Source organism: Bufo gargarizans, chromosome 2 (assembly GCF_014858855.1).
Source record: "Bufo gargarizans isolate SCDJY-AF-19 chromosome 2, ASM1485885v1, whole genome shotgun sequence".
In the NCBI taxonomy this organism is placed as follows: Eukaryota; Metazoa; Chordata; class Amphibia; order Anura; family Bufonidae; genus Bufo; species Bufo gargarizans.
The window spans coordinates 438,360,588-438,376,143 of record NC_058081.1 but is presented as its reverse complement, the minus strand read 5'-3'; the positions used below and the strand labels follow the sequence as shown (position 1 = coordinate 438,376,143).

The 15,556-nt window shown below is 43.1% G+C and overlaps 2 protein-coding genes across 3 annotated transcripts in view; both read right to left on the bottom strand.

Annotated features, from left to right (window-relative positions):
- Positions 1-1,042, bottom strand: part of PCBD2 (pterin-4 alpha-carbinolamine dehydratase 2) — a 104,946-nt gene extending 103,904 nt beyond the window's left edge. The window contains exon 1 of the mRNA XM_044277808.1: positions 830-1,042. Coding sequence (XP_044133743.1) covers positions 830-943 — 114 coding nt within the window. The 5' untranslated portion in view covers positions 944-1,042. The remainder of the gene's footprint in view (positions 1-829) is intronic.
- Positions 1,043-6,328: 5,286 nt separating this feature from the next.
- On the bottom strand, positions 6,329-13,980 carry TXNDC15 (thioredoxin domain containing 15). 2 transcript variants are annotated; one of them, XM_044277806.1, is made up of 5 exons: positions 13,828-13,980; positions 12,599-13,059; positions 11,808-11,971; positions 8,697-8,827; positions 6,329-6,939 (listed from the first exon to the last, which is right to left on the bottom strand). In XM_044277806.1, exons 1-5 carry the CDS (start codon positions 13,895-13,897, stop codon positions 6,743-6,745), a joined length of 1,023 nt encoding a protein of 340 aa, XP_044133741.1. In that variant the 5' UTR covers positions 13,898-13,980; the 3' UTR covers positions 6,329-6,742. The 2 variants fall into 2 exon arrangements, with proteins under 2 accessions (XP_044133741.1, XP_044133742.1); XM_044277807.1 differs by having other exon boundaries at positions 13,693-13,828.
- Between the last annotated feature and the right edge of the window lie 1,576 nt (positions 13,981-15,556).

Sequence of the window (15,556 nt, the reverse complement as noted above, 5' to 3'; positions counted from 1 at the left end):
CATGAGAATGGCTGCACAAATGCAGATTTATATAATGCAAATCCGCACACAAAAAAAAAAAAAAAAAAGCACATAAATCTGCTCTATTTATTGCTTTTTTTGGTTCGGATTTGATGCAGATTTTGTGCAGATCTCACCATTCCATTGATAACGGTGAAATCCACACAGGAAAAGTGGCGCAACAATTGAGATGCTGCATGAGATTTGTACACTTTGCTGGTACCATATTACGCTGCAGTTTTTCAGCACGAAAATCCTCATCCTGTGCAGGCACTCTAATGGTGGATGCAGAAAAGCCAGTGGACTTTACCCTCTCCATTACAAACTGCAGTGGAGAAGCATAAATTGACACTCCACAGATTTCAAATCCACACTACAGGTCAATTTTTGGTGTAAAGGAAAAACTTGCTTAGCTGCCCAGAGCTCCTTTGGGAAATGAAAGGAGGAATCTGATTGGTTGCTATGGGCAACTGAGCCAGTTTTCCCTTACACCAGTTTGATAAATCTCCCCCAGTGTGTGGACGTAAAACGCTACAGATCTGCAGCACAAAAACCCACGAAGACGAATCCGCAGTTATTCAGTCAAATGTGACCTCAGCCTAAGCGCATGGCCACACGTTAAGGTTTCCTGACATTAGTCTTTTACAATAGGTGATTTCACTTCCATTGTTATTTCAGCTGAACGCTGCACTACGCATGAATGTGTTGCACTTGTCGGCTGATGTGATTTTTTTTAATGCAGATGAGGTAGTTATTGGTGTTGATCAGCAGAAGGTTATGTCACAGGCCAGGCACACGGCACCAGGGAGGGAGGCCTGCACGTACTCACCATCCTGGAGTAATGTTTGGTCAGGACTGATGAGATCACTTCCTTGCTACACACAGGCTGGAGGAGCCAGGCTACAAGTCTGCCGGTGCCTCTAGTACACAGGAAGCTGCTCATGGCTGAGCCTCATCACCTCCTCCCTGTACTGAGAGCCTGATCCCAGGCTTGCACGCTGCACTCACAGCCCCTGCCCAGAACCTCTATGTGTTCACACTTGTAGCCAGTCACAAGGCCTTGTACCCTCCAGGAGGTGTGGCAGAGGCTGCAGGAAGTACCCACCCCCAGCTCTCTGTGAAATACTGCAGCTAGGATCACACTTCTGTTTTCATCTCATCTCCCATTGACTTCAATAATAATAATAAAAGGGTGTTCACAGGTGGCAGATTTGTCGCATAACTTTCAGCTGCAGGTTTTTATTGCATAAATCTGAATGCTTATAGCCTGGGCATGCAGATATGTGGGATGAGTTTCTGCAACAGAAATCTGCGCTGTAAGTCTGTCCTGACAGTAACCTATATTCACATGTGCAGGTTTTGATCAGGTGTTGGTCAAGTTTTATATATAGTTTCTAATAGAATCTACAGTATTAGCAGGTGAAAAAGTGTTATGGACACATGCTACTTGTTTTTCTTAAATCCACCATGGATTTACCTTTAAAGGGAACCTGTCACCAGGATTTTGTGTATAGAGCTGAGGACATGGGCCGCTAGCACATCCGCAATATCCAGTCCCCATAGCTCTGTGTGCTTTTATTGTTTCAAAAAACCCGATTTTATATATATGTAAATTAACCTTAGATGAGTCCTGTCTCCTCCATGCTTGAGATGAGTCCAGCATTCTCTGACAATGAGCCTAGCCACGCCCACTGTGAAGGAGCCCAGCACCGCCCCTCATCCTCCGAATCTCCTCCTTGCTGCCCGACGTCACAAAGCTAGAGCGTCGTAATCTCGCAATGTGTGAGTTAGCGCATGCACCGTTCGTTCCGAGGCTGATGCCAGCACAGGGAAGGAGCACTATGCCGACACTGCGCATTGGCAAGCTCGGGTATCGCGAGATTATAGCGCTCTAGCTTTGTGACGTCGGGGAGCAAGGAGGATATTCAGACGATGCGGGGCGATGCTGGGCTCCTTCACAGTGGGCGCAAAATCCAGGTGACAGGTTCCCTTTAATGAATACTGTTGGCCTCTCAAGGTCCCTTTACATGGGAGGATACAGCAGGCAATTTTCTGCTCGCTGGTGGAGGAGATCTCTATCACAGTACGTGGAGCAGTGATCACTAATGCCATCGCTCTTCCCCATACTGACTCGTTGTTTGCCGGCAGCAGAGCGCGTTTACACAGCACGGTCTGCTGCCAGCAAACAATGATTTTTCTGTCCGCATGAATTAACTGTTACCCGATGAAAGAACGCTTCGCTTATTCATGGGATAATCGCCGAAACTTTTACACCGCCAGATTGGCGGATTCTTGGCCCATATAAAGGGTACTTTAGGAGAGACCATAAATATTAGGTTGCTGGGGGTCAGACTCTTGGCACCCCTGCCGATCAGCTGTTTGAAGGGGTTGCAGTGCTCATGCAACACAAATTGCACTAAAACTTTGGGGGTCATTTACTAAGACTGTCTTTTTACGCCACACTTAGATTTTCCTCTGTGCTACGGAAAGATTCAGCTAATTTATGATATGAATGGGTCCGCATCCTATCCGCAAAAAAAACTGAACTGACACGGAAACAAACAACGTTCGTGTGCATGTAGCCTAAAACAGTCATAGCTCACTTTGTAAATGTCCCTTTTGTGGTTAAGTGTCATGCAAGTGTACCCTAAGCGTTCTTTCACACAAGCGGACGCCGTGCGGGTAATCTGCTGTGTGAAAGAGAGCCAAGCCCCGTTCTGGACAGCAGAGACACGAGGCATGATTAATAATGCTCTTTGCCTCTCTGTGATCGTTGTACTACAAAATCACAGTGAGATAAAGTTGTCACCGTGATTTTGTAGTAAAAAGGTCACAGAGAGGCACGGAGCATTATCAATCATGTTACTGCTCCGTGTCTCTGCTGTCCAGAACGGGGCTTGGCACTCTTTCACGCAGCAGATTACCCGCGTGGGATCTGCTCGTGTGAAAGAGCCCTTAGGCCTCATTCACAGGTTGTTGACAAGATGGTCAGTGTTTATCCCCATGGAGGGTCCGTTGTTGGTCTCTTTTTTGCCCACCAAGTGTCTTCCATGCTCCATGTGCATTGCTAAGCTGAGAAAGGGATTTCCAGAATGTCTCCTACCAATTCATAGTTGTTTTTGTCCACAACACAAACCAAAGTAGTGTATGCGTGAATATATACATTATAATCAGTGGCTGTGTGTGCTGTCCATGGGGAACTGATGTGTATTTAAATTTAAGCCCTAAGGGTCTTTTATTGTTTACTCAAATACGCCATAGAATCTGCTTGTGTTTTTTCCATAATGCATGTGGTTTTTACAGGCTTTTTGTTTCAGCTGAGTAAATCAGGTTTGTTCTTACTGCTTTTCTCCTAAAAAAAAAAAAAAAAAAAAAATTGAAAATGCCCAAAAAATACCAATACCTTCAACCTGCTACATCAAAGACCAAAGAAAGACCCGCCTTACAAAAAAAAATTAAAAATCACCAGTGGCAAAAAGAACAACACATTTTATATTTCTCTTAGACTTTTAGCTAACATCTGGAGCTGATGTTTTTTTTACCATAAAACATCAAACTGCAGGTACAGAAAAGCCACAAAAAATGCAAATGTACACACATAGGGGGTCATTTATTAAGACCAGCGGTTTAGACACCGGTCTTAATATCCCTTGCGATGGCAGCGGATCCGCCAAAGTTATGAAGAGGAGCCGGCCGGTTTAAATCTATGCCAGGTCACTTTCTTGTGTCGCCCCTCCCCATTGGCAGTTTTTGACACATGAACACAAGCTCCAGATCTTGCATGGAAGTCTATGGGAAATATTAACCGTTTTCCAGACCCTCGCCGTATGTATACTTAAGGGCTCATGCACACCATTGGATATTTTGTGATCTGCAAATGGCGCATCCACAAAAGACAAATACCGGCCGTGTGCATTCCACATTTTGCGGAACGGAACATCTGGCCCCAATAGAACAGTCCTATTGTCCATAATGCGGACAATAATAGGACATGTTCTATTTTTTTTGAGAATGAGCATGTAGCAATACAGACACAAAATACACACAGTTTTTTGCTGCCCCATTGAAGTGCGCATACTAGTAAGTGGCTGTCGGCTATTTTTACACATACATTGTGTCTGACTGTATCGGATTCTCACTTGCCAGGGATTATTGTTTAACCTTCATCGATATTGCAATACGTGACTTATTAGTTAGTACCTATATATCCAGTCAGTATCAAGTACCTAAACAAACTGTACTCATTATTACTCTTTATCATCTCATTCCAAAAGCCAGTTTACCAGTCAGCGCAGGTCCCACTTTATTTTTACTTTCATTAGGTTTTCCCTACACATATTTTTTTTTTTTTTGGGCAATTAACTATGATTGGAACCCTGCAGCGACGCAACTCACACATGGTTCCCTACTGTGTGGGTTTATCCTCTTATTTAGACGGCAGCGCGGGTATCCTCGCTTTAACCATCTATTGAGATACAATGGATTTTTTATGTAAAATCGAATCTATCTCTTGTAAAAAAATGGTAGACAAGACACAAATTCTCTAAGGACTCTATCAAGATAAACACCACAATGGTTGGTAAGGGAGTCCACCCCTGAAACAATTGGGCAACCTTTGAGGGGATTCACCCCTTTATGTATCTTAGGGAGGCTATAGAAAGTTGCCAATTGTGGATTTTTAGGAAATAGAAACGACTTAGGCTACTTTCACACTAGCGTTCGAGCGGATCCGTTCTGAACGGATCCGCTCATACTAATGCAGACGGTGGCTCCGTTCAGAACGGATCCGTCTGCATTATAACTTAGAAAAATTTTCTAAGTGTGAAAGTAGCCTGAGCGGATCCGTTCAGACTTTACATTAAAAGTCAATGGGGGACGGATCCGCTTGAAGATTGAGCCATATGGTGTCATCTTCAAGCGGATCCGTCCCCATTGACTTCCATTATAAGTCGGAACGGATCCGCTCGCCTCCGCACGGCCAGGCGGACACCCGAACGCTGCTTGCAGCGTTCAGGTGTCCGCTCACTGAGCGGAGGCTGAGCGCTGGCAGACGGATGCATTCTCAGTGAATCCGCCTCCACTGAGAATGCATTAGGGCCAGACGGCTGCGTTCAGGGCCGCTTGTGTGCCCCTTCAAACGGAGCTCACGAGCGGACACCTGAACGCAGGTGTGAAAGGAGCCTTACTTCCTTTACTGGTGTTTGCTACATCATCTATTTTGATTGTAGGTTAATTATCCACTTACAGAGTCTTTTCATCTTTATCATATCCAACAGGCCATTTATGGGAGCTAAGTATTATCTTCATTTACCTATTGGTTTATCTGTGTTCCCTACGAATATTTATTATATATCGCCCCCTGATGAACTGCCAGGCGCAGGTGAAACGCGGTGGGATTTTAGTACAAATATATAGTTATCAAGTTGTTTTTTCCTTTGAGTTAATGGATTTGTCTTGTATTCATCATTCAAGTAGGACTTTACTAGGGTTTTAGATAGATATAGGTACGGGAACAGGGTACTTCCACCATCAGGGGGTATCCCTGGGCACAGGACTTAGATCTCTAGGGACATCTAGGGAAAGATAATCCTTTCCTATAGCAATAATCCAAACCCCCCCACCTGTCTCCTTATTGTTATACCTTTCACACTAAGTGACCATCTATCTCTACCTGAAACTAACTATCCTATTCATAGTAGAAGTTTTTCTTAGAGAGTATCCTTCTTTAAATATAGTATATCACTTGAGCAATTTTTTGCTCCGTTAGCCCCTTATACTAATAAAGGTATTGTTTTAACAAGCACATTACTTTCTACTTACTGTCTCATTTATGCCATGCGACCAGGCCTTTTACCACATGCTGTGAACAAGGCCTGATACTAGTCATACACATTACATTAGTCACTGAAACCTGTAGATGTCACCATCTAATATATATGAAAACCTCCCAACTGTCCAAGACAGCACATTGAATTGAATTTCAACACGCCAGATTCTTTGTTCTATGTGAAATAAGCTGTCGTCTGAGGTTCCCCTCCCTCCTTTATATTTAAAAAAAAAAAAAAAAAAGCGCTTAATGGCCCAAAAAAATTGCAACCGACAGCAGGTTGAATCAGCAGTTCTCACAAACCACTAGACAGTATGGGGACGAGCTCCTAGCCATGCTGTGGAGGACATCGCTCCATGTAATAGCAGCAGTCTCCTCCGGTCGCAAGCAGGCGATTGTGAGGCGGAAACGCTTCCCTCCCGACGATCGCTTGCTGAGCTGTCTGTCTAATACAGGCTTTATTCTTTGCAATATACTATCCATCAACAAATGACAATACAATTCTGGGAATGGAAAAGTTTTACATTTACATTTTGTTAATTTAATATTTGCAATGTCTCCTTAAGAGTCAGTGCTGGTAAAATATGTACACCCGTTTCCACTTCTAGGCAGCTTTCTTGGCAAATCTTTCTTGCTCTGGTTGTTCCTGAAAGCAATAAAGGGGTTTCCACACCATCGAATCTTAGGAGATGTGATAAAACAATGATTTCAGTGGTCAGGTCCAGATGCGCATGCGCAATAGCTCTAACACAGAAATGAATCAGAGCAAGTGAGGGGAAAGCAGAAGAGTGGCGACTGACAACATACAGTCCTCCACTGATCTCATAAAACAATATAGAGGAAAACCCCTTTAAGCCAAGATAGCAGCACACATTAACCAGTCCTGAGGTGCTTCATCAGGGGTTTGGTTTAGTTTCAGTCTTGATGTTCTTGCTCTTGCCCTGGTATAAGCCAGCGAATCCTATCGGTCTGCATAGTGGCATATACAATAAAAGACGTCACATAGACTACAGAGAAGACAAGGAGCCAGTCTATTCCAGCCTGAGGCGTACTGGGTAATGGTCCTTCAAGGTCAGCTTCTGTCACAAAAATATCCGGTTTTGCTTCAATCCCTGGAAGAAAGAATTAGATTATTACTCAAATAAAGACCTCACAAGTGGAAAGAAACCTTCACCCACTCCCCTGGATGACGTCAGGGATGGATGGATGTGACAACTGTAATATGGAAATGTATCACTGCCACATTTATATTACTTAGATCACATGATGTATTCTTATTTCCAGGAATTAAATATTGACCTATACTCAGGATAAAATGTATATTACACCTGCAGATAATAGCGATGATCTGGCAGTGTAAAGCCTCATTCACACGTCAGTGTTATGGTCAGTGACTGAGCCAGAACCAGGAGTGGAGCCTCCACAGACATAAGGTATAATGGAAAGATCTGCTCCTCTTCTGTGTTTAGAGCCGCACCTGGTTATGGCTCAAAATCACTGACTGTGTGAATGAGGCCTAATACTGCCACTGATTACCCGATGAACGAGCAAAGACGATCAACTGCCTGCAAACAATGATTTAGTATGGCGACGTGCAATGGCATTAGCCACTATTTTAATGTAAAGAGGAAAAACCAAAGGAACAAGCACATAAAACAAAACACATCCTCACATCACCCAGAATACTCCAGGTGTCCTTTATTTCACATATATTACTAACTCGCCAACAATATTGTAGCAGTGTAATTTGTCTCACCCTAACTTAGTTGCATCCATAGATTTTGAACCTTTTCATTAAGGAAACCTGGTCATGTAAGTGTCGGTCTGCTCTAATGCAGAGATCAGCAACCTTCGGCACTCCAGCTGTTCTGAAACAACAACTCCCAGGGTCCTCTGTTCACTTCTATGGGAGTTACAAGAACAGGCGAGGAAGATTGCATGGTGGGAGGTGTAGTTTCACAACAGCTGGAGTTCTGAAGGTTGTTGACCGCTGCTCTAATGTGCAAACAGGAACACGGTCTCTCACTGTGGCTGACTTCCTGTGAACTACAGGATTACATCAATCAAATCCCTCTTAGCTCTCAGGCCCCTCCCCTTTCCACTCTCCATGTTCCCCTGTATATCCCTGTATTCTTTTTAAGATGTAATGTCAAGGGTGCAGATAGGCGAGTGTATACCTTTATATAATCCTCCTGACTCACACTGCCTGTCTGTACTATCTGTGTGTTGACTCTCCAGTGTAATTCTATGGGATTTGGCTTCACACTGGTCTCCCTGCTTCCTGCATGTAAGAGCTGACAGGAGAGAGAGGTGACAGGGCTGAGAGAGCAGACAGGCTCAAACTGCATCACATAGGAGAACATGGAGACCCTGCAGTGTGAGGAGATAGCAGCTGTGTTACTAATCTGTCATGGCTGCCACTACACAGAGCAACACAATGTGATAAGATTCTGCCCCCTCTGCAAAGCCAGGCATGATGCTATATGTAGGATTCATTAGGAAAACCATATCTGAGGTGAGGAGGAATCATGATGGCAGACAAAACACAAATTAGACATCAAACAAGAGGTATACATAAGAGCCTATACCTTATTTTGTAACATTGGCCTATCCTGCACTGTGTAGGCAAAGAAGAAATATGCTACTAATATTGAATATTAAGGATGCACTCAATCATTTCCCTAAATTTTATTCAGTTTAGGGCCAAGAGAGCTTAATACATTACTTTTACGCCCCTTGACAATTGTATTAACTCTTTTCCAAAATGTGTTTTCTCAAGTCTAGCTATCATCTTTTGCCTGCTTCTCTGCCCATGAGCTGTGTACAGATTCACCTCCCACGACACCCCATGGAACTTATCTCTATGTACCTGACTGGTTGAAGAGAAATGACTTGAAAGATTCCAGGTTCCTGTCACTGTGGTTAAAGCGGGCCATTGGCTTTGCACCTTGAAAGAGCAGGATGTTAGGAACAGCAACTGTGCCAAATCTAGTTGACAGGCTACGAGGGAAACAGACGCTACGTTAGAAATCAGAGAGACGGACATCACAATGCAAAGAGATTGTTTCAGAGAAAAAACTAGTGATAAAGCACTGGATAAAAGGATGAATGGTGGACACTTCAAATGTATATTTACACATGGCAGATTTCCTCTGAATAGGGTTATTTCTGCTGAGGGCACACAGATTTCTCAAAGCGCCATTCAGATGAACGAGGCAGAAATTTCGACAAGAAATCCACCACTTGTGAATGATACCCCTAGTATAGAAGAACACACGATGAAAACCCTTCTTAATACAGTGGGGTACCATTAACCCTGCCATGATGCGTGACATATAGACAAGCCAGATCCTCCACACTCTCTCAGTAAAAAGCCACTCGCCTGAACGATCCAATGCCATTCTTGTTCCGATGCCTACTGGTTCCCTGCTGGTCTCTGCTTCTTGGTCCCCCTCCACATGCACCAGTCACAGTGGTGGCCAGCTTTAGCCAATGGCTATCTGAGCTGGCAGTGCCAGCTGTTGAGATAGACCAAGAACCAGAAGGTAGAGGGAGTACAAGTGGTCCGAGTTTCTAATTTATTTTGTTATACAATTCTGACCCTTTAAAAAAAATATTGTCTGGACATCCCCTTTAATAGCAGAAGGTACAGAGAACAGGAAGCCCCTATATCACATTCATATGCCCTAAAGGGTCTAGAAAACCACTGTACATATTAAAGAGTAACGCTTGCAAAAGCATTCCAAGACCAATAATTTTTTTACTTTTCTATTCACATAGCCTATTAAAAAGGCCTTTTGTGTCATGGGCATAAGGGAAAAACGCTAAAAAAAAATAAAAAAATCTGTCATGAAATAAAAAAATTAAAAACAATTTAAATGCATTTCTGCCATGAATTTACAGGTTTTGGTTTTATAGTGTTCATTATATGCTAAAAGTGACATGACCACCTTATTCTACAGATCAGTAGTTCCTGTAAAACAAACTGATGTTTTTATTATTTACTAAAGTAAAATCTGGACTCCGATAACATTTTTATGTTTGTCTACGTTTTTATCAATACTATTTTTAAGGTACATATGACTTTTTCTTCCGTTTTTTGGAGGTGCAAAGTGACCAAAAAATGGCAATTAAAACATTACGACATCCACCACACAACAAATATATTTTTATATTTTAACAGTTCGGACATTTTCAGATGTGGCAATTATGTTTATTTTATATGTAAAATTGGGAAAGAGGGCAAATTTAATTATTATTTTTGTGTTGTTTTTTTCAAACATTTTTTAAAAAAAATTACTGTAATTTTTAGTCTCCTTAGGACATTTGTGCATACGATCTTCTGATCGCTTATGCTATGGGCTACAATAGCATACTATTGCAAGGTATGGAATTCTGACAAGCTGCCTGTGAAGCCATGGCTCAGACTCGGCTTTGCAGGCAGCTTGATATGACAGTGCAGGGACCCCTTCACAATGCCCCAGTCTGCCATAGCAACCAGTCCATCAGTCTAAGGCTACATGAACACAACAGTGAAAAAAAAAAGTCCGTTAAAAACTGCCTTTTTTAACTAACGCTTTTTTTCACTGATGCATGGACGTCAAAAATGGACCCATTCAGTTGTATGGGGACAGTCTGTCAGTGAAAAACGGACAAGATAGAACATGTTCTATTTTTTTACATCCATTTTTCACTGGCGTGTGAATAACCCTATAGACAACCATTGGACTTAAAAAGGTTGTGTGATGGGCGTTAAAAAAAAAAAAATTCACATCACATGTCAATTTTTCACTGTCGTGTGCATGTAGCCTAACCGCTCAGATGTGCCACTCTATTGACTGCCGCATCTGAAGGGTTAAACGACCGGGATCAGCATCATGGCCAATCCTGGTCATTTCAGCCGGGTGCCAGCTATATTTTAAAGCTGACTACTGCCATAAATGGAGTAGTATCAGCTCGGGATCTCGCGCCACACAGCTCTCACACTCTGATGACATACTATAACATCATGGGGTGCCAAGAGGTTACAGGAGTCTTTACATGTGGCAGATTTTGCGACTGAAAATCAGTTCCATTCATCTGACTGGAGTTGTTTTGGAAGCAAGAACATGGATTTCCACAGGCCTTTTCCAAGTCTCTCTGAGATGAATGCATTCATTTTCTGATTCACAGAAATCTGCAGCGTGTGAAGGCACCGTAGTGAATCATTTACATCACTGCTAGCTAAGCACTGCCTGAATACGATCAATCGATTAGCAACAGACTTCACCACCATCCATTTTACATAGGAAGAGCACAGTCGTCCCCCATCACTGGCCCATGGATTACCAGGTATGTTACATAGTTACATAGTTTATACGGTTGAAAAAAGACCATCAAGTTCAACCAAGGGAATGTGTTTATTTTAGTTTTTAAAATTGAGATCTGGTAAAAAGGTAACCCTTCTCTTAGCTGAGTACCACTGAGGTCTGGTAAAAGGTAACCCTTCTCCTAGCCGAGTACCATCGAGATCTGGTAAAAGGTAACCCTTCTCCTAGCCGAGTACCATTGAGATCTGGTAAAAGGTAACCCTTCTCCTAGCCGAGTACCATCGAGATCTGGTAAAAGGTAACCCTTCTCCTAGCCGAGTACCATCGAGATCTGGTAAAAGGTAACCCTTCTCCTAGCCGAGTACCATTGAGATCTGGTAAAAGGTAACCCTTCTCCTAGCCGAGTACCATTGAGATCTGGTAAAAGGTAACCCTTCTCCTAGCCGAGTACCATTGAGGTCTGGTAAAAGGTAACCCTTCTCCTAGCTGAGTACCATTAAGGTCTGGTAAAAGGTAACCCTTCTCCTAGCTGAGTAGCCTTTCCTTTGCACCGTTTATATAAGTGTATAAAAGAACCAAATGAAACACTTTCTGGCCTAACCGAAAAATAAATGTAAAAGTCATGCAACTCAATTCACTGCAAGTAAAGCCACATGAAACATAAATCGTACCTGCTGTGCTGAGAAGCATCCAGCGCCAAAAACTGCAGGGTTGGGAAGGCTCGTGGCAAGGCGTTGAAATGGGGTGCTAGGGCCGCAGAAAACTGACACCATGGTGTAAAGAACAAAACCATGGTGCATTCACTGCTATTGGGATTTAGAAAATCCATAAGGTCCTGTAGAAGAAAGAAACATTACCTATTTCAGCAGCATAAAGATCTAGTACGGGACATGGTGGCGAGACCTGTAGAAAACTATAATCCACACATTTTGTACGTTTTCTGTGTGGAAAATAACCTGTGGTGCAGATTTCTAAATCGTCAGCATGTCAATTCCCCCCCCCCCCCCCTATTTTCCCCAGAGATCTTCTCCTGTTTACCTCCAGTCTCTGTACACCCAACCCCTATCATAAAGTCTTGTCAAATGTGACCGCTACACCTCCGTCTTCTCTTTGGGTGGCTTATAACGAGAGTCCAGGTTGGAGACTGGACAAAAGCCAACATACGGTTTATATGTGGTCAGAGATGAGGTTTAAATTCAGATACAAAATGAAAACAGCAAGGAAAAACTCATAGTAAAACATCTCCTCCTTCACAAGCCATAGATCCCTTAGCTTTTACCCCCACTGTCATCACTATGATTACCTGCTTCTTCCAGGTCATTTCTGCCATTTTTCTTACTCATCCATCCCAAGCATCTCACAAGACCGATGTATACCACTACAAACCATAAATCGCATACCCAACATAAAACACAGCTTCAGATCCGTCCTCTCATTAGTAATGGTCACATCTGTATCATACCTGAGAAATATTGAGGATCTGCAGAGTAAAGTTCTCTATGTTAGTGATGTTGCGGTCCTCACAGTTGACTTTCAGAGGCTTACTGCTATCTGTAGCATTTGCGTCATCTGTCCTGGCTTGTTCTGTATCTGCAACATTGGGGTCCATATTCTTGGCCTGGTCACCTGGATTGTTGAGCGTACTGTCTCTGGAGCCACACTCTGCATCCCCCATCGCTGTATCACACACACCATCCACTCCATCTCTGTCCTTCATGACCCTGGGCAGCATAGAGAGCAGCACCGCAGGGTCAGGCTGGACGTCTGAACTCTCCATGGCATCGGCAATCTCGGCCGTCTTGTACTGAACTCTTCCTGTGACACGGCAGTCTTCATTCTTTACTGTTGTCGGTACCATACTTGGGCTCTGAAGGCTTTCCACCTGATGACCTTCTTCTGGATAAACGTCCTCATTCTGAGTACCTATTGGAATTAAATGCATTTTGGTCAATTCCTTTAAAGAAGACACACTCTGCTATAAGAACAAACTGTCCGAGACATCATACTGCCTACAACCAAGACTGCCTTTTATTATATGTTATATGCTCATTTTCATCTACACTACGTTGTAATATTCTACACCCTACTCCTGTGATGGCTAACCTCCAGCACTCCAGCTGTGGCAAAACTACGACTCTCAAGATGTACACTCGCTTGGCTGTTCCCAGAAGTCCATAGAAATTAATAAAGCATGCTGGGAGTCGTAGTTTCACCACAGCTGGAGTGCCGAAGGTTAGCCACTCCATGAAGGATTTCCACTCACAACACAGTACTGAATGTGCCCCAACGTCCTATGTTCTCTACTGTATAAGGGGAACAGTCTGCTATGGGCACAACACCTCATCTGTGTCGTAGATGGTACCTGAAATGAGTAGTAAACCCATAGGTAGAATAACACGTAACTGATGTACTACATAGTATGACCGGGGAGATCCTGCGACGTCTGCCTCCGTTCACACTGAACTGCGCTTTCCGTGCTGACAGATGAGAGAGGAATGATCACGTACACACCAGCTGTTATTATGGCGTCCACGAGCTGGACCCCTGAATTCTCACCTAGAGTCTACTCGGCAATGATGGTGTAAGCCATATCTATAGAGGGGACAGATAGTACAGACTGCAATGGAAAAACGTCCATTACTCTTGACCTTGCATGACTCTTCTCCTGCTGTAATGACGGGTGACTCTCACCTCTAGCACCCGACGCCAAACATAGGACGTACAAGCCCCAGACTAGCACGGCGCGCGCACGGAGCCCCATGCTCGATTATTTATCTCTGTGGAGACATTTCTGAGTTCCAAGCAGATCTCCAGGACATTTCCGGTGTTCAGCTTCCGCTAGAACCACTGTTTTCCTGAACTTCGTGAATGAAATGCTGAGCACGGCAGCGGCCATTTTGTCCTAGACCAAGCATGGCGGAGGCTTGAAAGCGACGGAAACATGGCCACGCTGTCACTTCAGAGCTGAAGACGGGAGTAATACCTTGTGCTGCCGCATGAGGGCGCCTGGAGCCTGCGCGGTCATAAATACCACAGCCGTGAGGAGAGACTCATTACCTATACAGTCGTGTGGAATGATATACGATTCCATATCGAATTGCTTTAGAGTGAATACTGTCTGACCAGAAGATGACGAGCCCAAAAGCCAAACTGTGAGGCATTGCCCTGGGGTGTTAACCCCTTCCAGCTGAAGCCATTTTGGACCAAACATGTCAGATAAGGTGTCGCTTTATGTGGTAATAACGCAGGAATGCGTTTAGTTATCCAAGCGATTCTGCACTTTATTTATTTATTTAATATTTTTTTGTGACATACTTTATATTAGTGGTAAATTGTGGTCAATATATTTATTTTTATTTAAAAAAAATATCTAAAACATTTTAAAAAATCCACTTTATGTTGGCATTTTGGAAAACAGGCAAGGTTATCAGAAATGGCAAAGAAAATTGCTATTTTTTTCACAAAACAGTACTTGCGATACCGGTAAGTGAGAACATTTGTGCCTTTTTTACGAGAAAAACTGCCATAGAATGTTACTTGACCCCCAATATTTGTTACCCTGATTCTCCAGCTTTTAGAAATATTCCATAGATGGTCCTAGTACTTGACTCAAACACTGGCCGTAAAATTGGAGGTGCTTCAATGGGTCCCCATCACTGACCAAAATCAGTGGAAAACCAGTAATGTGTGAACAAACACATTAAAATCAGCGGGTAAGTGTGAAGTCTGTGGAAAACGGAAATTCTTATTGATTGCCTTTATTTATTTTTATACAATTTTTTTTGGGTGAGGTGACCAGAAACAGCAATTCCGTCACAGTTAGGGTCCATTCACACGACCGTAGAATGGATCCGCATCCATTCTACAAATTGCAGAACAGGTGCGGACCCATTCATTCTCTATGGAGCAGGAATAAATGCGGACAGCACATAGTGTGCTGTCCGCATCCGCATTTCCGGAGCGCGCCCCCGATCTTCCGGTCTGGCAATTGCTGACAAGAATAGGCAGTTCTATGAGGGTGCCGGCCGGGTGTATTGCAGATGCGCAATACACTACGAACTGTGAATGGACCCTTATTTATCAATCTTTACTGCGTTCGCCATGTGAGATAAGTAATGTGGTCATTACAGACACAGGAATAATGTGTAGTATATTTTCATTTTTTTTCAATAGTAAATGGGGATTAGTGCAAAAGGGCATTTTTATTCACTTTAATTTTTTATAAGTCCCAATTGGGGACTAGAATTTTTCTTGTCCTGCATGCTGGTATAATGTTAAAGTTATACAGTCGTGGCCAAAAGTTTTGAGAATTACATAAATATTGGAAATTGGAAAAGTTGCTGCTTAAGTTTTTATAATAGCAATTTGCATATACTCCAGAATGTTATGAAGAGTGATCAGATGAATTGCATAGTCCTTC